This window comes from Corticium candelabrum, chromosome 1 (assembly GCF_963422355.1).
Source record: "Corticium candelabrum chromosome 1, ooCorCand1.1, whole genome shotgun sequence".
NCBI lineage: Eukaryota > Metazoa > Porifera > Homoscleromorpha > Homosclerophorida > Plakinidae > Corticium > Corticium candelabrum.
In genome coordinates, this window is record NC_085085.1 from 2,844,635 (window position 1) to 2,869,817 (window position 25,183).

General features: G+C 40.7%; 2 protein-coding genes across 2 annotated transcripts in view; both read right to left on the reverse strand.

Annotated features, from left to right (window-relative positions):
- Positions 1-15,964: 15,964 nt before the first annotated feature.
- Positions 15,965-18,544, reverse strand: LOC134187139 (uncharacterized). Its single transcript, XM_062655259.1, has 4 exons — positions 18,331-18,544; positions 17,088-18,269; positions 16,758-17,016; positions 15,965-16,695 (listed from the first exon to the last, which is right to left on the reverse strand). Exons 1-4 carry the CDS (start codon positions 18,372-18,374, stop codon positions 16,219-16,221), a joined length of 1,962 nt encoding a protein of 653 aa, XP_062511243.1. The 5' UTR covers positions 18,375-18,544; the 3' UTR covers positions 15,965-16,218.
- Positions 18,464-25,183, reverse strand: part of LOC134197125 (uncharacterized) — a 24,367-nt gene continuing 17,647 nt past the window's right edge. The window contains exons 7-8 of the mRNA XM_062666384.1: positions 18,555-18,647; positions 18,464-18,487 (exon numbers count right to left, since the gene is read on the reverse strand). Of these exons, the coding sequence (XP_062522368.1) occupies positions 18,464-18,487; positions 18,555-18,647 (117 nt within the window). The remainder of the gene's footprint in view (positions 18,488-18,554; positions 18,648-25,183) is intronic.

Sequence of the window (25,183 nt, forward strand, 5' to 3'; positions counted from 1 at the left end):
GCGTATAGAAGCAGTGGTAGGGTTTTCTACGTTGCATGTGTGGTGTGTTTAATACAAAGCAAAACACAGAGCTACGACAATACAATACCTGCAATTATCAGCTTTGGCAGCTTAGAGCAATCCGTTTTAATATCTTCTAATTCTTCCATGCTCAACCATTTGTTTTCTGTCAGGTGAAGTCTCTCAAAACACTGATAAGCATCACCAGAATAGAGAAATGTGGCAATGTCGTTGACTAACTGCACGAGTTTATCTCTTGTAGTAGCGAATGCTTTGAGTGCCGATTGAGCAACTGTGATCGGCTAACGTAACGGATAAACAAATTTTTTACTAACGCTAAAAGTCGTGTTTTCTAAACCGGCTTACTGGTGGTGGTCGTGTGAATAAACCCTTTGACGTTTTTCGTAGATGTTGAAGAAGTAGAGTCTGCACGTCCATTATATTTAGACAACCGTCAGTGCTGATTTTCATTTTGTCACACCAGGTCACTAGTTGAGGTAGGTTTGTACAACTAATAATTTCTTGTGCGGATATCGACGGATTGTCGTTGCTAGAGTTTGTGGACTGCAACTTTTCAGACCTGCTGAAAGACACATAAATCAGTAACAAACACGATGTTTCTCAGTTGCAAACAAGCCAAGTACCCAAACTATAAGACGAACAGTCTGCAAATGTTGTAGTGCCGACCAATGTCTTGTACAATGTGCATTTTTTATTGCTCAATAGAGGACACGCCCAAATTCCAACGTCTTTTACATCAACTTTTTGTTACCAAACGAGTGCAACACAGAGTGATAAACAAACAGTGTACGATGAATGCACAGCCTAGGGCACACCAGTTGTAGTAAAGTATGCGTATACGTAATTTTTGTGTATTTCTCATTTCGTTTACATTGGCGGCAGGGTTGGAGGTGCAGAAGAGGCAGCTGCCACCAACTGTGAGCACATCGTGTATTTGTTAGGAAAACAACACCCACATAGTTCATCTACTCCCCGCCCCAACTTGTGAGTCGCTCTACAGCCCAGCAACTGAGCTTAGATTTATAACTTCCATGTAATTAGACTATAGGTTCCAGTTGCGAAGATAGAAAATAATTCAGAGTTCTGACCCTTCTTGGCAAACTCCACCTTTAGCAGGTCACTCACTACCCTTTGCTAGTATACTGAGGCATTAATTGGCTGTACTGCAAAGACACTATCAGCGCACCGAGCTAAGAGCCTCCGTGTCCCTTAATATTAAGTTAATTGTTAGGACATGAACTCTTTCTCTAACGCCAAACTCTCTCAATAACATGCAATTCCAATTTTTAACTCTCTTCAAATAGAATCAGAGGAAATTTTACGTAGGAGTTAAGTTGCTTGCACTCTATGCATGGACTCTTGCATATAGCGTTTTAACAGCAGGCTAACCTAGATGTCAAACGACTTTTACGAACACGTATAGTCTCGTCTTGCTAGCGGTAGCCATTCTTATTTTTTATTGGACGGCGAATTAGACGCGTTACTAGACACTAGATGAATGTCACTGCAAAAGACGCTACGTTACTCACCTTTTAGCCATGCTGTTGTCGATACCTCCGGCCGCAGAGCCAACAAGATACTATACGCGTGTTTGAGTGGGTGATGAGACTTAGATACTGGTTCAGCTGTACGCGACGAGCATAATCATAACATAATCGCCCACTCGATTAAACGCGATAGTCAAATTTTGTTATGCAAGTCACCGAATCTGGTTCAAGGGTCGCCGGGGCGTGATGCTTTTCTTATATTACAGACAATATTTCTCGAATTAAAGACTTAATACCTTATGCAACACAAGTCTGGCGAATCATGTATGACGGTGGAGCACCGTGACATCACCCACGTCTACACACGTACGGTACCAGCATGTATGACGGTCCGGTCACAGTGACACCACCCACGTCTACACACGTACGGTACCAGCATGTGCAACTACTCAAAACAAAGGCGTGTACATATCGTGACCATCCTTCCAATTTCCCACCTCCAAGCAGTCTACGCCGCTAAAGTAAATCGCTTAGATAGACTAACATTTGGGCATCACACTATACATAATGTTTGATAATCTGCAGTTTGTAGAATTATTCAAGTGACCGACATGCAAGAAGAAGTTACATTAGAAATTGTCAGCAGGTGGTCTGCAGGTAATTAGACACTTGCGTGGGGACGTGGATGAACAATGTCTGTGAGAAGAGTTCAGCGGTAATTCTAATGTCTAGCTGCATGTACAGTTCGCAGCATCTTTTAAGTACTAAATGCTGTTGCCTATCTGCATCAATTGCTGCACTGTATTGAGTAAATCGAGAAAACGACGTATATACTCAACGACGTGTACTCCTGCTCTATGCAACCTAAAGCATACGCAAGACTTGGGTCCAGTTGCGGGTTGTAAGCAACTCTCTAGATCAGTTATAGAAGTTCTATAGGTAGTCAATGTAAATAAACTTATATTTAGCATTGTTTAGCACTATGTATATATACTACGCATACATCTAGTAACTTGCCTAAAGAAGAAGACATCATAACAACAGGTTTCACATGACCAGTTAACTACTACTCATATATATATATATATATATATATATATATATATATATATATATATATATATATATATATATATATGTATGTATGTATGTATATACATATGTATATGTATATACATATGCATATATATACATATATATATATATATATATATATATATATATATATATATATATATATATATATATATATGTATGTATATACATATATATGTATATACATATGCATATATATACATATATATATATATATATATATATATATATATATATATATATATATATATATATATATATATATATATATATATATATATATATATACATACATATACATATATACATATATATATATATATATATATATATATATATATATATATATATATATATATATACGTACAAGATTCGTGAAAAACTTTAGCTATAATACAATGCAGCTCTAATTGGCTATAGCGTGAGTAGAACTTGTTCAAGTAAACCGTCTACTATTTATCCACAGCATCCTTTCACTGTGTGTTTACTCTTGCAATGCATGTCAAACTCAACAGCTTCCCTACTCTTAAACTAGTAAAGTGCCTGGTTGAATAGCTAAAAATTATAATCTCTGAGGTAATCCTATAAACTATTCTATGATGAGTATCGCTTTGGTGGTTCTGTATTGAAAATTGTACTTTTGTTAATATCAACGAGTCGTGGCTCAGTAGCTGATGAGCTTCGAGAAGAATGGTCATCTTGATGGCTTTTAAATATCTAGATGGCAGCTTGATGTAAAAATGGATATATTTGCCTCAAGATCTACTTATCCTTCATCATGTAGTCTTGTCTGACTCTAAATTGCTTGCATGTCGTTTTGAAACCATGCCTCCCTGATAACCTAAAACACTAAATGTTCTAAATTATTTAATATTTTGCTAGAGATTTATTTACCCGTTCCTCGATGTAGGTATATAGTTCTAATTTCAAGTCTACGGCAATAGTCTTTTCATATATCTCTTGAAAGCAATATTTACTGTAACTTCATCTGTCTATCTACAAGGGTGTTTGAGCATCCTAGATTTGAGCATGCATGAACAACCCAGTTCTCAACTTTTTTTTGTCACTTGGTGCTATATCAGTGGTCAAATGCAGTACAGATCTACCCTCTGTAGACATCGAATTAACTTTAAAATACTGTATAATATTATTATTTGCATAATTGTATGTATACGTACTTTACCAACATGACCTTTATGCAGTTTTGCTTAAAATTTTGACATTCAACCTTAATGGTATTATTACTCTCAAACCTCACAGCAGACGTCTCCGTTTACTGCCTATTTATAAGATTCATCTCAAGCCTATTTAAAGTCTATCTAAAGAAATGGCTAATCTTGAAATGCGCGGTGTGAGGTAAGTACATTAACAAGGACGTACGGAAGCTTTTGTATGAATATTCAGGCCTTCAGCTTTGCACTGGTTGTTTTGAAGGCGATTTATTGTCGTCTAGGGTACAGGCAAGACAATTTTTGTCTATGGTTTTGCGCCTTGCTTTTCGAGAGACAACTTTTGAACCTCCTGTGCATTTAGCTCCACCGCTAGAAGGCAATTTGTTTTCCTCATGCTATTGCATTGATGTTTTCCTTTTCACTTTTGCAAGAGCAGCACCAAACCATTGCTTGTGAGGGTGTCTATCAGTTGCATGAAATACGAGTTTCGTCAACTCGGGTCAGCTCTTGTGACAAACAGTAGGGAGGGCTGATAGTAGCAAGTGAGACTTAGGCTTTTGAGCTTTCCCAGATGCTTACCAGTACTCATTGTTTCGTGTATTTCGGTCAGCAAACGTTGTACAAGCACTCTGGCAAGTTGTACAATGTTGTACAAGCACATTTACTCTACTGTACCTGTAGCTGACGTTGTTACGTTGGAAAGAGAACGCCAAACCCTTAAAGGGGTCCTTGTCGTGAAATCTTGCCATAGTAACCCAGCGTGAACATTCACATTCAATAACAGCTATAAAGTCAAGACAACTAATCGTTTTCGGTGATGTTTTGCGCTTTGGAATCATCCGGCTACTTTTAAAAGATAAGACTACGGGATTGATCCGTGCACTGTCTGTGTTCTGCAATAACCAAGTTGGGTATTAGGAAACAAGATTCATTTTACATTAAAACTATATTGACATTGACTTGGTTGACTGAACTACTCAGATTATTATCTAATACAAATAGCAAAAAGTTTACATTGCAGTTTAGAAGTAAAGCTAGGTGTCATGTAGTTGATTTTTTTTTTAGTAATGTATAGACACTCAGGGAGTGGGTTAGGATATGTCTGAATAGTTATCATTTAGACAATTCTTATATCACACCTTTAGAGCTAGTATAACTCACTCCTTCAGCGTATACATCACTACGTTAATCACCAAACTCAAAAACAAGTCAACTAAATGACACCCACACTCTCATAAGACATCAAGAATTAGAACATGGACAATTGCACTGTCCTTACATGGTCCAGTGGTTGCATGTTGGCTGTGACAGATCTCACTCGGCATTTCCACAAGTACAGTCCATACCATTGTGTTGCTCGTGAACACATGGGACGTTTCAAAATAATTAGAAGCACGAGCTCCGCTATACAGTCTCTAGCTGGCGTACAGTTTACTGTATCTGGAGACAACGAGGCAATTATTGTACGTGTACATACAACACTACTCCTATAGTTATACCATTGACAACTAGTATTGACACCTAGATACAGATGCAGTTAGTCTAGACTACTGCACTGTGACAGACAAGAGATGACTTGACGTACGGTCGCTGTACACGGTTTCTGTACTAAACAACAACATTCTGTTTACAGTACGTAGGATGTCACCTATCCGAACACCAGTTAGCCGGTTACAGGTTGCCTTCACACCGTAGCTTTGCGCACAAACGAGGAAAGTGGTTCTATTTATAGAAGAAAGCGTAGAAATTTGTAGGGAAGCTTCTGACAGCCGCAGGTATGCCCACACGTAATAATGCATGCAAGGAGATCTCCACCATGTGTCTATCAAAAAATCAAGAACAAACTGCAGACTTCCTACCATAATTAGGAGGTACAGATGTTTGGTTGCGTAAATGAAACGAGTATAAACGTTAGTTATCCAGAATACGAGAGTTGTGAACAGAGTAAGGTTCATGCAAAAGTAGGCCTATACTATAGTTATGTGAATGGATGAAATCCTATCTAGTAAACGCGTACATTAGAAATTTGTTTGGGTACATAGGCCAAGTCTGAAAAAGACTCCTAGGGAATAGATTTACTCCGAACCTCGGGCAACATGTATTTCTCTTTTTCACTAGCGTGTTTTTACACGTACATGTAGTGCATGTCAAGTTGTGTTTCTATTTTCAAAAGATTATTGAAAATTAAGATCTGTTGGTCACGCTATAAGACTATCTAACACCACAAAATATTTGAGAAATCTGGCCATTTTCAACTGCCACACTTCTTCCTCTGGTATGTCTCGGTTTCCTAATCGACAGTATCAAATTTGAGCTTGGCAACAATGACAATTCTTATTGTTCATCCAAACCCAAACGACATCATACATCATAGCTTGGAGCCACCTCATGTACAAATTAACACGATAGATTTCTAAGACATTCTAGCCACCGATTTTAATATTAGGACAATAATGAACGAAAAGGTCACGTACATTTCTATTTCAGCCACCCACGAACCCCACACACATTCGTGACAATATAGCTCTAGAACAACAGTAGACTAAAAGTCAAATAAAAAAACCTACTCGTCTTTCTCAAAATCGCGTGACCGAGATTATGTCCCGTACGCCATCACCCTTCTCACCGCCCTGCAACAGTAAAAACTGAAGTGACAAAACCGGCTATTCAGTGGCATAAACATCCAAAGTAAACCTTTCAACAGACATGACTACCGTCTCAATTTGTCTTGTAGAAACGCGATGAAAGCGACTGACCTAGTTATGATCCCTGATGTCCGAGTATTAGTCTCTCACATTTCACGTTCTGCCGTAGCAACAGTACGATGAGCACTAACATCACCCGTCGGCATGGTAGCCAGCGGTGATTACTATAACGTTAGCCAAAAGAACGCCTCAAATCTACGTCTGAAGAGAGAAAATCACTCGATATCAGTTGACCGAGATTATAACACGTGAGTCATCCGTCTTCTTCGTTGTCTGCGAGAGTAGAGGTAGACAAGACAAAACCAACAATTTGGCGAAAGTAAGTCATGTAATAAGCCTATCGACAGAGATGACTTGCGTCTAATAGGGAGTTGTAGAAAGGAGATGGCAAACGCTGACCAAGATATGATACTCTGTGACCGCGAGAATAGGTGCGATCAGTTTTCAACGTCTACAGCAGCAACGTTACGAAAGATGCTGACATGAACCGCTTAACCTAGCTGCTATACCGTAGGACTATGACGCTAGTGTAGCAGCTAGGTCTGGCTGCAGCTATTTGGCAGAGAACGACTTACCGAGATTAAGAAATGTCCTAGTTTAGATCCGGGACTCTACGTAACTGAGAACAAGCCTTACGGCAATGGGCGTGGTCCACACTTTGATTGATCTGTTTGCCAAGAGTATGAACATATATGCGAAGTGTTGTTTCACGTGTTACTCCAGCCACAGTATTCGAATAGTTGTCCAAGTCTTGACGTGTCTTGAGTTGCGTCATGAGGTCTTAGGGCCATTACGTGTTCTCTTGAATAAAGCAATAGCAGTGGAAAGAAGTTGCATCGAGAAATCTAAAAAGACTCTAAGATTTGACTTTGCAATTGTGACGATAAAATCCATTTCTGGTTTACGGAAGTCGTCCGTATCCATGTTTACTAGTCTGTTGTGAAGCGTTCCTTTCATCCCATGTGTCTGTCTTATGCTACCGTAATCTAACAGAGCAAGTCATGAAGTTCCAGATAACGTGTAGGCTCTAGCCGCGCGCACATCTATGCATCGATCGCGACCTACGGTGAAATAGCTGTAGAGGGCAATAGAATGCGTTCAAATTAAGTGCTAGGGTATTATTCTGGACTCTCTTCTTGAGCAGTTGGCAGTACAAGTTGCAAGCAGCGATCGAGAACCCAATCCTCCCGTTAATCATGGGACGCGGTCTGCTTTAAGTGAGCGTAGTGTTCCAAAACACTCCTAGATTTGACTTGGTAGAAAATTACTAGAATGCAGCTACCGTAGAAACAGAACTGTGGTAACGACCGCTACGCTCTCAGACCTCAGAATAAGTTAAAGTTCGAGTCCCAACTGCCGGATAGGTTGGTGCATGCAGTACCTCCTTTGGATTGTGACGGAAGACGTTAGAACGTAACCTGGCACGACATTTACGGCAACTGACCTAATTAAAATGTAATTTTATCATTTGCGTAACGTCTTGAGGGCTGGAGGGAGGCTAGGCGAGGCTATAGACCCAAATACTTTTGGGCGTGTCACGCCAATTCAAGAAGAACTATAATTTTGAGTTGCTACACAGTGACAGTCCGCTTAATCAGTCTCAGAGTAGTATGTTGATGTTGTTGCACGTAGCCACAGAAGTAATTAGACAGTACGTTATAGTTTTGTCTATAAATGGTTGCCAGTGGATCCTCCCCTTTCTTGAACTTTCACGTTTGTCGCATTTATGTAAATAGTTTGTTTATGTAAATAGTCATGTCTGTAAAGTTATTCAATCAGTGCGATTAACCGGTACCAGTGAGATATAGCTATCATTTGTTTGCGTGTTTTCGAATCAATCGTATGAAACGTGTCTCGCCCGTGCATCTACGGCTGTCCCCGCGCGCTTTTGACGGATCTTCTTAATAACGAAAACAACAGTTGAAGATGAACGACGATGACTATATTTCTTAACTTAACAATACACATCATCATTTCAGTATGATAAAAAAAACCAGTGTCAAGAAGCCGTGGACACGTAAAGTAGGCATGACCATCACATATTCAATAGTAGCCCGCGGTCTGGATCGGTTTGAAAAATAGTAACCCACGGATTACTATACGAGCAAATGCGGTAATTTTTAGTTTTTTCTTGAATATCCTTTTTGAGATTATATTGTTTGCTTGAACTATAGATCTTGAAAACTTTCAAACGCCTACGTAAACTGTTGAGTATTCCCTCTATTACGACGACGGCTCGAATTTCTTGTCGAGCAAAGATTTTGTTGTTCTTGATTGCGACTTACTGAGCCTGTCGTTAGACAGTATAATATTCAAATAGCATTATGTAGTTAGGTTCTCTGGGCAAGCAGATAATACGCGCAAATGGGCTTACTATCCTCAATTGGATGCCATCGTCGGACGATTAAACAGGACGTCGCACACAATGCTGAGTATGTATAATAACGAGCGCCAAAACGATTGGATCTCATCCTGCAGCTAGAGAAGTGGCTAAATGACAAGTTCAAGCTCTACTATGGTGGAGATAAAGTATGTTCTGTTTTATACCTGGAGCTATGCTTGATGACTGAAATATCTCTTTGCATGTAGCATTTTTTGAACAAACGCTTGCTACTATACACCCACCATTTGGAATCAGTCGCATGCCTCGGGATCTGAAGGAAGTCCCAGTGTGGAAAGGTGGACACATGATTGTTGCTGCGTAAAGTTGTAATAATTGTAAACTTGTCTGGCATTTGTATTTGTAGCAAATTAGTTAGTGGCTTTTCATTTTATTGATCACTTCTTGTACTTTGTGGTGTGTTAGACACCAAGTACTAGATACACTACTCTTTGTTTGTAGTGGCATGTCGTTTGGTTTGTGTAACTGTGTTGACTGATAACCACATTACTTTGGCTCGACAGTACTTCTTGAAGTTTTATCAACTACATGAACTTCTTTATAGTACTGTTAGTCAAGCTCTCTATGTGTTATCTGAATATGCTGTCTACATGCATTGCTTTAATTAATATAAAGGAACAGATTGGCTATGAAAATGCATCTTCATCAGCACCTTTCTGAGACTGTTGAGAAATGGGATGCATTATGGTAGTATTCATGTTTCTGTTTTTGTGACAGTTACTCTTATTTTTCTGCAATGTAGCAACAGCTGTTGGAACGATGCAAACAATGCCAGATATTTGGCCAGTGATAACATCAGCGAATTACATGGTGAGTCCTGTAGCTATGAAATTTTGTCTGATAAGATAGGACAAGCTATTGTTACTGAGGTTTGCTGTGGTTGGCTGAGATCAATTGATAATGAGTGTCAATGTGTCTCTGCAAACACAATGTCATAGCAACTACAGGATGGCACTGAACAGAATGTGTGGCAATTGAACTATATGCCATGATAATTGTTAGTAAAATTTATTGAAATTCTCTTATATTATAGACTCATTTGCAAAACAACAAAATCACAAAATTTACTAAAAAAATTAGATTACATACGTTAATTTAGTAGCTTACTTTGTATTGCTTGATGTAGCTTTGAGGAGGAGACAGCAGCTACGTTGAAGTTTACTTCTGTGCCTCGTGGGATTCTCCACAGAACCACCGAGAAGCTGAAAGTTGCTGGATATGTTTTGAAGTTGACGTCAAATCCTGTCAAATGCAGGAACTCTTGCACTGTTGAATTTATGGAAGAGATACATGGCAGACAACGATCATTTGGATATGTTTTGGCCTTTGCTCAGCATATACATAATAGTGTCTGCTATGCTGTACTTCAAGGTTTAGCGTCTGAGTCTTGGTCTACGGTCATTTCAAATGAAGACAACTTGTCAGACATTGGTAGAGACTTATAGAGATCTCCAAGATCTTTTGGGAGAACATATCATTCCAGTTCAAGAGACTGACAATCTTGTTGCTGTAAGCGTTGACAACATCATATCTCGAGTAGCCTGCTTGGTTGGTTCCAGCTGCTTGTTTCTGTCACGTTTCCCTGATATTATTGAAAGTGACTGAAGCCATAAATATAAGAATTTGACTGTAGCTATAGATTTACGGGTGTGATAGTTAGATGTATGTATACTAGGCTCGAGTGTCCAGCCGGTCATTCCCCCCGCGGCGGAGAAAGACCGGCTGGAGACATTCTCCATTCAAACAAAGCGCCGACTCTCTTTTCTCCAATCAGAGTGCCGTTCAATGTTTGTGCATCCTCGATAGGGACGCACGTTGCTATTGGCTCTTTGCTAATGTAATTTCGCTCTGACGCAAGTACGGGTTCTCTCGACACGTGCAATCCAAGTCTACCAACAACATGTCGACTCTTTCCAGCTCTTCTCGTTGTCTGTCTCTCGTTCTAAGATCGCTAGACTCAAAGTTTACCACAGAGGCCAACCAAAGGTCGACCGTAATTTACGCAAATCATAACTCTGCACGTCGCCCTGCGTTGAGTGCAAATACCACGCTTTGTAGATGGTCTACTCGTTCAATACATGCAACGTACGACACCGTGAGGGACTAGAAGTTGTTTTGCATGCGCTGCCTAGTCTTCCAAGTACGAAAAGGAAGACAAACAGAAGACGACAGGCAGGTGTAGCTCACACGCTAACGAAATGTGATATCAGACGGTAAAAAGCAATTGACTACTCAGTTACAAACATTAATTAGTAGAGAGCCAATAGCAACGGGCATTGCTATCAGCAGTTATCGTAAATACACTTTCATGCACAAACACTAACCAAACGTGTAAAATCCCGATTGGAGGATAGAGAGGCAGCGGTTTCCTTTGAGTGGCGACTGTCTCCAGCCGGTTTTTCTCCGCCGCGGGGGAGTGACCGGCTAGACACTCGAGTCTATATGTATAGCTGAATACATACGACTTCTGAGAACCTCACAAACGTCTTGATCTTTGTCTCCATTTGCTGCAAAGTGTATTCACTAAAACTCTTTACAGAGATTGCGAGTAATAGCGAGACTCCTGCAATTAAATAGGCAATACCTATTTAATTGCAAGAGTCTCGCTATTACTCGCAATCTCTTCGCTGTGTAGGACTCACTACGAACTCGCTCTCGCTAGAGATCTCAGGCTACTCGCTACTAGCAGCTCGCGATCGCTTTCGGTCAGTCTGTTTACGCTAGAAATCGACACTTAATTCTTACAGCGACTTGCGACGAGACTTTCTCCTGGGATGAACTTGGTACAATTCTTGGACGATTACTGTAGAAGTGTACGGCTACCAACATGTTGTGGTATCACGATACCAGCCAGGAATTCGAACTGCTGACCTCAACGAGTTTGGTGTACCTGGAGCCGCTCTACTCTGCTACCAGGAGCTAGGCACCATTGCTGATGGTGCCAATTCAACTGGAGCTCACATCTTATGCAGCTCTAGACTTTGCCAATAAACTCAGAAAGCACACGTACAATAATTATTTATTAGCTCGGGATTTTGCGGTCGACAAGTTGATCACAACGTGCACAAAAACCATCGCCATGGTCCTACCTTTGAGTTCTACGTTGAGATCCCATCGTGATATCGGCAAGGTGATATTGGGAGTGAAACACTCCTACGTACTTAAAGATTTTCACCCAATAACTATATTCAGAGAGGTGTCGCTGCCGCTGGAAGTAAAGTCAACATCGCACATCTAGCAGTTTGGATGCCCAAGGTTCGACGTATACAATCGCTATCGGCGTGGAAGGAATTGGAAGCTTTGCTTGTTTCGGGTGCGCAACATAGCCTCTACTTTGAGCAAATGAGAGTCTATACAAATCAGTTTGTAGCTGCCAATACGAATCTCACCTGGAGAGTCACCGGTACCAGCGTTGCCAGCGAACAACTCTCTCGACTCGTCGCCTTTGCAACCGTCCCTCGATATGGGGATCAGGCACAAGTCTTAGACCATGCTAACCTGACACAGTTGAGCATACGAGTGAATAGCAGACAATACTCAGATAGGGAAATCAGCACAAACTTTGCCGATGCCTCTAGAAATCTCTAGAGCGTCATGCTATTCCAAGATGCAGTTAGTTCCGACACAGATTCGGGAAGTCGATTGGCTGTAGGCTTTGCAAACCTCTACCCGATCATACACGTCGACGTATCGAGACAAGTTGAAAATGGGCAGGTCCGACATCGAAATGCGATGGCAGCTTAGTTCGGCACCAGGATTGGGTTACAGAGGCGTACGAAGCATGGGGCAATGGGGGTGTTTGGCCCCGTACATTTTGCCCCTTCTGCGCAAAATCAGAAACGGCTACTATAGGTCTCGAGTCTGATATCACTGTGTTTGGTCACTTTTACTTACCAATTCGTACGAAGGCATTGTGATACCAATTAACTATCCGGGATAGTTCCGTTATCCGGGTATGGCACTCAGGTACCGTATTACGTACGTGTTTGTGAAATGAGCAAGCGGCAAGTCAAACTTACGGCTACTTGGTCTTGGATTGCTAGCAAGCGACGGTGTCTAGGCAGTCAGGATTTGCCTAACGGCGTAGGGAATGCGCTACAAGCTGCTATCAGTCGATCTGACCAATGCAGGTTTAAGTGTGCCGGTTTGTCTAGACCGCAGCGAGTTTTTGCCATTCCTATGGCTACCACAATGTTTTCAAAGATTGACGTACTGTTGCGACTATATCTAACAATAAAAGCCACAACCTCGACTGCTGAGAGATCTGTTTCTGCACTTTGTCGTTTTAAACTCATCTTCGATTTACACACATCACGACTTTTGTGATGAGCTGGACCTACAACAAGTAGCTACTGTAGTTGTTACTGCAAACTCTCGTAGGGGTGAATATATTTTTGGAAACTTTTAAGTATGGTGCTTAGAAATGAGTAAAGGTGAAGACATGAAAAGGTAGTGTGTAGTATCACACAGGCATTTTTCTGTGACCCACAGTCTGCTCACCATTCCTAGGCTTCTGCGATTATCACCTCTACAATGTCGTCTTGATTGATCGATACACGACGTTGGAAGCGACGAGTGGAACGATGAATCTGATCGCTTAATTACTGTAACCATATGATATACAGAGACACGAGTTACATCAGATACGAATTTTCTCCGACGGATAGTCAGAAGGAAGGGCTACGTATATGAAATACTCATCGAACACATATGCCATGGGCTGCACTCTGCGATTATCCAACTCTCATGCAGCTTTCGATCGGGAGACAATTTCCTAAGTATTACCTGGAAGCAATCTAACAAGATCACCAACGCAAAGACCGATTGTCAGAATATCGAGTTGAAACTATCCAAGTTGCGGATAGCAAAAATTGGTGGAGCAATCGGCCGGTGTCATCATTTGTAAAATATTGTAAACTACACGCAACTGTAAGAACTCTGTGTAGGTGGCAGCTAAGATCACTAACCGTAGTTTCTGCCCGCTAATAATGGGTATATAATTACTACTCACGTGACCGGAACAAGGAGCCTTTTGGAAGCTCCACGTAGAATTGCGTAGCAGAAGTTGACTGATACTGCGTGGACTTTGCACAGTTCTAGCTGTTGGGTCAGTGCAATTTCTCGGACATGACTGAATGGCTTGGTATGACTTTCGTCGTTCTAGCTGCTCCGAGTGATGCGCTGACAAAAGCGAAATGTGAAAAAATCTTATTTTTTACTTGCCGACATGCGGTTTCTGAGACGTTTAGTGTCAGCGTTGCAAGACAAGAGCAACGTTTTGTAAATAGCAGTAAAACAATTTGGTTCATCATTCTTCAATTTTTAAATTTCTATTTCTACCTCAATTGTTCTTTGCCGCAGAAAACTGAAATCACCAGCAGTCTTAGTGTACGGTATATACTACTCTGAACTATAACAAATAATCAGTCATTGCCTTAATTTATGTACTGCAAGTTACAATATTTGATTTTTTACTCAAATATAGTGTCTATTTGACAGGCCTGAACTGACTGACTGACTTCTGAACTGGACGTGCATCTTCTAGTAGCGACAACTAGAAATTTATGCATCGACAAACTCAATCATTATCACAATCCTGGATAACTCAATGTTGCAGGTTTATGTTTACTCTTAGACCAACATTAAGAAGAATGTGAGTAGAGGAGGCAAATTTCTATTTACAGATATCGACAGGTTTTGCTACAAAGTATGGTCAACTGATTTGTTTTACGGTATATGAAAAGATATATAATAACACCTATAGATTGATCTATAGGAGATGTTCTATCAGATTTGAGTTTTTCTAATGTGACTAGTAAATTTTTGGAAATTTTAAGATAGAAACAGGGATAGATCAAGCTACAACGTTCATTGGATTAAGTGCAAGTTTGTGTAGTTTCTAAACACAGAGTTCGACATTAAGAGAGCTAAATGAATTAAGAAAGATGGTTTTAATAAAATATGGATCATCACGATTATGAATATTTCTAAATAAAATAATTTACACCATAACTAAGATTCTTACACTACTGTATCAGTTGAATCGTCATGAGACATATTCATATTGCTTGCGGTAGACATGTCTACCAAGTTTTGACACAAGCGTATACACACATATCTTATTGGAGTACAAAAATCAATACCTTGGTCATATTGTCATTATTTAATGGAAATTTATTTATCTACATGCTATATGCTGTGCGCGAAGTGAAGATTTGAGCAATCTATGGATTGCCCGGTACAATATCAATCAAAAGTAACCTGACAAAAACCCTGACACTAACCTTAATCCTAATCCTAACCTTAGACCTAGCCCTAACCCTCAAATACTAGAAATCTTTGGTTTGTCCATATTTACCCTTAGTGAATAACATATATGCACAAATAACATATATATGTATATATATATACTTTGCTCGTTATAATAAGGCAGAACCAGAATATGTAACAGAAAAATTAAAAAACAGTCCTTTGAATCTAAAATTAGTTTGCTTTCTACCAGTTTAGCGTTAGAATTCCGGTAGCTAACTGACAGCTGCTGCATAAGGTTATTGTAAGATTGTAAAAACGAAATATATACATATGTATACAGTATATATATATATATATATATATATATATATATATATATATATATATATATATATATATATATATATTCAATTGTAAATGTGAGTTCTGGATCAAATTTTTGATACCAATACAATTTACTCATTTCTGACATATGAATTGCATTCGATGATATAATAGTCGACTTAAAGGGTTAAATCCCAACTAGGTATCTTGTTATATTATATGAAGTAAACCTACCAGAATTGGAATTTTGGGCAAAAATATGTAGTTTCTTGCAATAGCATTGAGTAACCCTAAGATTGAATCTGATGAAGCAAATAGTACATTCCAAATGCAGTAATAATTTACAGGACTCTGGTAAAAAGTTGACATATATACGTGGCGCTTGATGGGCCTATTATATTCTACTGACTGCAATATCCAATTGTTAGGTATCAACAAGTGGATGGACATTTCGAAAATAAAAGCTAATCGCAGTTTTTTAATTAAAAGACAACACATTTTACTCGCACACTGCAATATTGATATTGAAAGTGCCATTATAGACATACACTGAAACTGAGATTACAGCTTACAAGCTAGCACAGACACAAGACTTGTTACTATGCAAACAGCTACGATATAACTAGCAACCAGTTATTGTGTTCAATTGTTGCTGCCATATACAAATGCATAGAAATTTAAATTTCATCTTTCTAAAAACATTTAATGAGCATACAGCTCATATACATTGATAGTCATACTAATGATTCACAAACTGACGATTATTCAACAACAATATTAGCTATTTCCTTGTGCGCTGCATTTGCTGATGGTCGTTTGTCAGGGTCTGATGACCAGCAGTCTCTTGCCACATCTGCCCACCTTTTTGCTTGAGCCTGATGCATTACATCAGTTTGGCACGGTTGTGGATAGCGCCCAGAAATAGAAACTGATTGTCCTTGTCTAAGTGGGATCTTTTCACCAAGAAATTCTCCGTCGCCTGGGCGAAGATCACCGTTTTCTACACGCTCATAGAACTGCGGCAAGGGTATTGTTGTAACTTGATGCGCTCGTTGTTTGTTCCACAGCTCCCACATGATAATTCCAAAACTAAACATATCTGCTTTTTCTGTGCATGGCTTCTCACGAAATACTTCTGGTGCCATGTACGACGGGGTTCCACATGCTGTACCCTTCACTTGTTGGATTGGCTTTGCCAATCCCATGTCTGCAAGACGCACTTTTCTCTGGTTTGTTATCTAAAGATGCACACTGCTGAAACAATAATCAAGCTATTGACAATAATATATCGGTTGCTTACGAGCACATTTTCGGGTTTCAGATCTCGATGAATGATGCCATTGCCATGTAGATAACCAATCCCACTTAGCATATCTAGTACAAAACTTTGAGCAATCGGAAAGCCAGTTATTGTGTAGGCTGGTTCTTCTTTGTCATCTCTAATGAAAGAAGCCAAAGTTCCGCGTTCACACCATTCGTACAGCAATCCTATCTTCAGAGGGTGTGATGACAGTTGTACTGACCCGTAGAACTTGACAATGTTCTCATGCTTGCATTGCCTGCCAAAAAAAATTTGACATAAACGTTTGATAAAACAACAGTTGTGACTACAACGACCATAATTGGATACCTGCAAATATCAATTTCTTTTCTCAAATCACAAGCTGTTTGCTGCGTAATGTCATCTCTCATTACTTTCAATGCAGATTCACCCACTTCAGGATTAGTGACTTTGTAAACTTCAGCAAAACTTCCGACACCTACCGGTGGCATTGACTGCGGCCAGTAGCCATCATTGCTGGTAAATGTGTGACGCATGAATTGAAGCATCATCATCGATAGTTTGCCATGTAGATCTTGCCATTTTGACAGCAGCTTTTGATAGTGTGGTCTGTTCTTTTCTTGTAGACTTTCAATTGCAATCAAGGTTTTGTGAAGGTCATTCCATTTTTGAGGAAGTATGTCCAATACATCTTTCACAGACTCGCAACGAATCTTTGCCAACGTCGAGATCAGGTTGTGTGCATATTTTGAAAGTGTGTCTTTGTTCATGATCATCTTGTCATAAGCTTCTTTAATTTTTTTTTGAAAAGCTTCTATCTTCTTTTTTTTCCACTGCATTTTGCCTACTAAAATAGCCGCCGCAGTAACTGCTCCAAGAACGAGTCCTAAAGGCATGGCCACTGCCGCTCCTACTACAGTTGCACCTTCTACCATTGTTACTGCTATTTCAACCCCAATTGGAAGTTGTCCTATCAGCGCTCCTGCGATCGCACCTACGACAGCTCCTGCAGTCACGGTTGCTCCGATAGTTTTTAAAGCATCAATTGTTTCTAGTACTGAGGGTACTGCTGACCTGTTGCATGCATTACAACCATGTATGCGCAAACTAGTTGCATTGAGCAATTCCCGTGCTTCCGTAACATCTTCCTTCAGTGTTGTGTTAGCCCATTCTTGAAAATCGTCTGTGTCTAGGAAATTTTCTGCAATCTGACCTAGCTTTATACCTACAAATTGCTCTACATTTCCGGCATCAAAGGCTGCCTTCTCTGCAACTGATAGGGATGGTATATCCAATTTATAAAAACGTTCACGAACCAATCGCGACTCTAGGTGAGATACAAACCTCTTTTCAAGATCGCCAATCTTCGCATTGACTCCGGTTTTCATCTTTTCTGACAATGTCTTAACTTTATCTAGATCAGCCCAGCTCTCAGTTTGCAGTTTCTGTCTTTTAACAACAGGAAATTTCAGCTGTCTGAGAGAACTTTTCAACACATTCTCAGTAAAGATCATGAAGTCACAAGGTGTTCTATACAAGTAAAAACAAAAGTAACAAAATAGAATTTAAACCCATTCTTTACTGAACATGCCTTAGGGATTTTGCAATAATGTTGTTGAGTGACCCTGGAAGCATTCTTGTAATAGCTTTACAGACAGCTACTAGGTCTGGCGTTGACTCGCCTGTGCATTCCCGACATACTTCAGCTAGTCTTGAGTTGATTGTTAACAGCTGATGACTTTTAAAGCCTGGCCACCGTTCTTTGAGTTTTATATTAAGAATACGTAACGTCTCGTCTCTTTCCTTTTTTTCAACCTTATCCCACTTGTTTAGCACAAAAATTGCCGATTCAGGTGAAGGCAACTCTTTACATGTTGATTTCTCAAACGCTTTTAGTAAATGACCAGCCTATATATTTACATAATTTACAATACAGTGTATAGCTCCCCTGGTAAACAAACACGGAACGTGACTTGTAAATCAAAGTTATAAACAGTTGTTTCATCTTATATATAGCATTAATTGATATAGTAATTACAGTTTAACAAGTACTAAAAAGCATTTATCACAGGAAACAAAACGTTATTGCCCAATTTTTTAATAATTGTTTCTTTGTGTTTATTTCAGAGAACAAATTTTTAAACACGTCCTACATTTGGCAAGATCTTCATACTTTGAAAATTTGATATTTGTATGTGAAGCCGTTTCTTGAAATCTCACTCCAGTAGGGTGCTGCGCGGTTTGTAAATAGGCACTATTGCTAAACTGTAGTTTGATTAGGACATCTGTTGCAGTAATTAATTAAGCCGAGAAGAATTAAAGTAGTGTGGTCTGTGGACGGACAGACTAACGGAAGTCTAAATAGAATGCGGCAGATACTCTCATTGCTATCATTGGTGTTGGTTAGCGTGCTAGTGGTTTGAATGACGTCTTTGCATGCTCTCAGGAAATATGGAATAGCCATCTCATGTGGACAATTCCGTGTGCCAGTTTATTAATGTGTCTAGTCCCTTCCTCACACTTTTCAATGGTTCTGATTTGACAAATTAGATTTAGGAAATTGAGGTGGATGAACGAACATTTAAAACAGCTGTTTGGGTGCGGGTTTAGTTTACCAATTATGTGCCATAGCATGCGAGGTGTTAGCACTTTACTTCTTCTTTATTACCCAGGCCCGGATTTCCGAGTGGAGAGTATAGTAGTCGTTCGACGACCCGACGACAGTATACATAGTTGGTTAGCGCAGATGCAAATAAAGCTATTCCAACCAATAGACGAGAAGTGGTGTTATTACTGACCAATAGACGAAGGTGATGACATCATGAGGCTCCACCTCTCTTAGTTTGGTAGCTGCTAACGAAAATTCGGCCATCGAGCGCCCGTCCTGTACATGGTGTTTAGTCCTTGCTTTAAGGGTTTGGCACATAGAAACAACGCCTATAGTTTACATTTGCACGTCTCTGTTTCCACAGCAACAACCAGGAGCGAAGGTGTGTAGCTGTACCTGACTTTTAACATTTTGCTTGTTCCACAGTGTTTCTGCATAGTGGTTCTGCAGTCTGCCAGCTTGAATTTTGGGTGTGCGTGGCTGAGCGGTCGTGGTGTTGTTGCAAAGATAACTAGTGTCGTCTTCAACAGAAATTTGGCGTTTGACGGAAATCTGCGAAGGGGAACGCGCATGGTCCAAGACAGCGTCTGTTTGTCGGGCGAAGCGGCTCGGCTGACATGTAAGTACGATAGTGCGTCTCTATTCATTTTCGTTTTACGGTATCCAAAGTCAGAGCGAACAAACGCCTAATTAATCTACATATGCACGTCCATGTTTTCCCACATTGAGGTTCTATTTTGGCTCTGGGGTCACCTCATTACAACAAACAAAATTGCGGTTAGACAGATAGCTGTGTAAATACGGTTCAGTGCACAGTAGGCGACGTCTAGCTAGACAAGCGGCACAAACAACAAGACGCCTACTACAGAAACTGCACAAAGAACGAGACTTTTACATTCTTGTGAGCTGTAAAATTCATTGGTGAGCTGCTTGTTTAGTCTGCATTTGTAAACTAGGTTTCCAACCAATATAACAAACAGAACAATCATCACGCCCGTTACTTCATCACGTAAGGCCAAAATTACTAGCCGGCCTAGCGTCGACGCTCTCCAACTTGTAACAGTTGGCATGTTAATTCCATCACTTGGAAACAACTACGTTTGTAACATGCATTTAGAACATTTAGAAACAACGCCTAATCTAGCTGCATTTGTAACGTTCTCACATCTCATTTTGTTACCCACATCATGCGCTTCTGTCATGCGATTTTGTCATAGTCAATAATACATGATGTAAGTAAAACGCGTATATAACATCAAAAACACTTGGTTGGGTTATCCATCGCATCAGCGTGTATAATAGGCATGCTCTTGGCTAGGGTACAAATATATTGTTAAACTGAATGTGATTGGGTACGCCAACATTTCCGCATAAAATATGTAGTTACTGAACCGTGAGCATGCACTCGCGTTACATTTTAGGAGTGGTACCACATTAGTACGCACACGCTTAACGTTGGCACAATAAAGCAGTCTTTGACCATTGTTGTGTCAATATACTGAAATAAAATAAAAATAAAATAAAAATAAAAATAAAAATAAAAAACAATTACAGGTTTCGATAAATCCATGCCTGGGTAATTTCCTCTATCAGTAAATCAGTAAGTGGTCATCTCACTGGATAGGCTATACAAAAGCCGTGATGTCGAAACCGTTTGGACGGCGGTAGAAGCGTTTCTCGCAATTTAGAACAGAAACGCCGCAGCATCATGTACATGCCGATCCGAGACGTTCTTTGTATTGTGCAGTGGTGGTCGGTTTGTAGCGCCATTACATGAAACGACAGAAGAGAATTGGTACATCGGTCACATGGCGCATTTACACAAACTCTTAGTACATTTTAGACACCACCTGTGAATTGTTGTGCGATCGCCGGGCTGGTCCATACGTACTCTGTACCGCCAGTGGCGAAACTCAAGTTACGCCCTTTACCAGCGTCTGGCAGGGAACATGCATTCTATTTCTCGCTAGCACTGTTGTAACTTTGCTTCATTGTCGCATCTGGCCAGGGCCGGATCCATAGGGGGTTAATGGGGTTGAAACCCCCTCTTTTCCAATAGGCATGGTTCAACAATTTCATATAATTTTACTAGAAAAGAGAAAATTAGTAAAGCTATAAATAACTGCTACCAAGTGAACCCCCTCTTTCAAAATTCCAGCATCCGGCCCTGCTGGCAATCATAATATGGAGTTAGCTAAACAATGAGATAAGTCCGTGCGGTAATCTTGCCCTAAAGGAGGTTTGGTTGGTATAGTAAAAAATGTGACGGCGGTCGGGCTGAAGGCGAAAGACTGGCAACTATTGGTGGAGCAGATCTCACACTCCTGCAATGCGGCTACCCCTGCCTATTGCCTCTTTGCTGCCTATTGCCAAAACAGCTGTCTGGCATGCATATATAACTATCGCATATGGCTTAATACCGCTGTCGTTAGCAAGTGATAATAAGATCTTTTACCCCATTTCTACTCAGACACACCATTATCTCTCCGCGTTGTATAGCTAATAGATCTATAGAGTGTACGCGTACTGGGCTATAATTGTTCTCTTTTCTTACTGCTAACACTGCTGTCTTGTCTTTTACCGCTTGTGTTGCTGAGACTATTTGTGTAGTTTAGAGAGCTTATTACATTGCGGATAGCCAAACTTAGTCTTGTATTACCGCGTTGCCAAGGTCTATCGTACCGACGATCGTCTCCTCAGATCACTTTAGAGCAGCCGAATGTAGCTATCTCTCGACGTTCTAGCGTGACAAGTGAGAAACCTTAGCATGGCATGCGGAACGAACGTGTTGCTACAGATTTTTTATTAAGCGTAATGTCAGAAGCTGGAGACCTGGAATGCATCAACGTCCTCCAATCTAGTGGTTCAGCACTCTCTAGTACGCTTGCATTCATCTACTGTCCAGAGCCGAGCTGCATGTCATTGCTGGAGAAATCGGACTAATTTACCCGCTGGGGTATATTAGAAGACAGGACGTCAACCGTAGCAGTGACACTCGATATGGAGATCCACTCGTACAAATTCGTCGACTTAAGAACGGCTAACAGATAACCTGGTATTACTTCGACGATACCAGGCCCTAATTGTCACCGAAACAAATGAGGCCTGTCAGTGACTTCTGCAAAGTATCATAGCTTGGCACTTCGGTGCAGTGCTTTGCAACTGCCATTTTATGTCCTTCGGGCTAGCATCCCCGTTTCGCGAGTTAAATTTCATGGCTTACCTTCGACTGGTCGTCTATGAGACTTAGTGTCTCTTCGTGCATGAAAGGATAGCTCCTGTACCACAATCTTCAAGCAGATCTCATCCAACTCGCCGGCTATTGCCTGGAGTCAACTGCTCATGCACCTTCCGACTCACGTTGCTACTACCTTCGCGAAGAACCAGTCGTCCGCTGTTTGCATTGTCTGAGCTGGAGAATATGGCACTGCAACATGCGCCCTGTAAGCCTGTATAAACCAAGCGACACGACAGATGCTACAGGCAACATCTCATGCCAAACTCAGCACCACCCTACTGTTAACCGAAAGGGGCAACTAAAACTCTGAAGCTCACAAGACGATAAGCTGTGGATTTGACTTCGACATTTCCAACGAAGTTGAATGTACTAAAAAACAATGTTCGTGCCTGCCTGCGATGCTGGCGTACAGGTCATTGAAGCAATGCCTGTGCGGACGCATGACTCTATTGGAGAAAATATTATCTCCCGCCGATATATCACAAGCCACAAGTAAATCTGTGTCGCAGGCTGGACCGATATTTGACGTAAAAGAGCCTGCTATGGTCAATTTCTTGATCGTTGCCACCGCTTCCTTGATGCAGCCCCGCCCGGCTTGACATAGCCATAAACCTAAGCGCAAACTAACTATTTTACATAATAACCCGCTGATATCTATTGAGTTATTTTACACTAGACTAGTTCACATTTGTTTCTTGCTTGTAGCTGTTTATTATGTTGTTATGCTTATAGTGGAACTTTGCCCATCTTGAAAATGTGATCCTGCATCTTTATCAAAATGTGATCCTGTAATTTTTTTAACTGCAATTATTGCTATATAAATACTGAACAATGTTAGAGAGCTGTCATCCTGCTAAAGTTAGCTCTCGGATAAGGACGCGAATCTCTTGTTCTCACCACTATCGTTACGTTCTTGGTCTCGCCATCTCGCTACTAAACCGAACGAACACTTCTGGAAACACATACATGATTATTGGGTTAACTGTTTTCGGGGGTCGGTTTCACCGACATTCAGGCAACTTGCGGACCATCGCTTAGAATTAATTTGGCTACGCATAATATCAAAGTCGTCAACGTTTAAGTAGATCAGGAGTATAGAGCAGATCTCCTCGCAGGCCCGATGCAAATAAAGTCTGTCAACATCCTTGGTACCCGGCAGGCAGTCATTCCAAATGTACCAGAACCTGACCAATGGCGTCTTATCGTCGACTTGTCCTCACCACGCCCCACTAGCATCAGCAACGGCATTGACATGCATATGTGTATGCCTTCTTATATCAGTTTGGACGTCGCAGCTCAATACATTTTTGAAGTTGGAGAAGTCCCTCACTTAGTCAAACTAAACAATTAATGCTTACCGTCACGTCTCGTTTCACTTTTCCGACAAACAACTGCTGCAAATTTTCTGGCACCAAAAGTTTACTTAGGTCGAGCACAGCCGTTTGTACTAAGGCCCGTGCTAAATGATATTTTCCGCAGTTGCAGACGCTCTGCTGTGGACTGTTCGTGCGGCGTGAGCACCATGTATTTACTAATTGGATCGTTCTCCATATTTGGTCGTCCCAATGCGCAGTCCGCACAGAATTTTGACATAGCGCTGAATACATTATAAAGTTAGGTTTTCGCGTTGCTTGGCATACGCTGGAAGGCTCGTTAACGAGAATATGTTCCTGGGCCTGAAAATTGAGTCGGTTCATAAGCTCATTAGACTCCCGAGTTATATGTATATTATAAGCACAGGCTCATTCGTAGATCATGCACGAATAGAGAACTGCTGTCCTTTATCGTGTCTTTCCATTACACGGCAGCAGTTATGAAGCCCTGGCTCTTATTTGTACGCAAGATCATCGACGTTCTGTCTTGCGTAAAGCATAATACAAAACCCGAAGCTTCCGTCTGTCTGTCGAAATGCATGGAGGGATGCCTGTAACGCTCCAATCGACACGACCCCGGTCTCCGATTGTCGCAGAACGTGAGGACCCGGTCGAGTAGCATTTCGCCCATATTGCCTGCGAGGTCCATAAATGAGACTTGGGAGGCCTGAGATAAGATGCGAAGGGTTTGTTTTGTTTAATTCCAAATATGCGGATGTGACGTGGGCTCGCCAGCCACTGTATGCCATCCTGTGGTCTAGAGTAGAGTTCAAAATGCCTTCCGTACAGTCAGAGGTTTAAAGCCTGCTCACTGTACCGTGTGTTCGTGCGTGCGTCAGTCCATACTTATATGTATGTCAAGGAAGGTGCATCTTCATTTCGAAAGTGGCGATATTCTCCAAGAATAGATCATGACGTTTAATTAATGTGGGAAGAGTCTAAGATGAGGAATGCGTAGAGTCCAAACTGAGCAGTCTGGAGTGTGTAAAATGCATAGAGAAATAGGGCCCGTGTATTGTAAACGCGCGAAGATAAAATGCTACAGCCCATAAAGCCGGGGGGATGTGACGTGATCTCGTCAGTTACGTCCTCCTCTAATGGTATATACCAGAGTCCAAGATGCGCCCGCTGCAGTCAAAGTTTAACTAAACCCATAGGATGAGTTTATTGTAAGTTCTAATGCGCGCTGCAGCTGATTAGATTTGAAAACTTATCAAATAAGTGT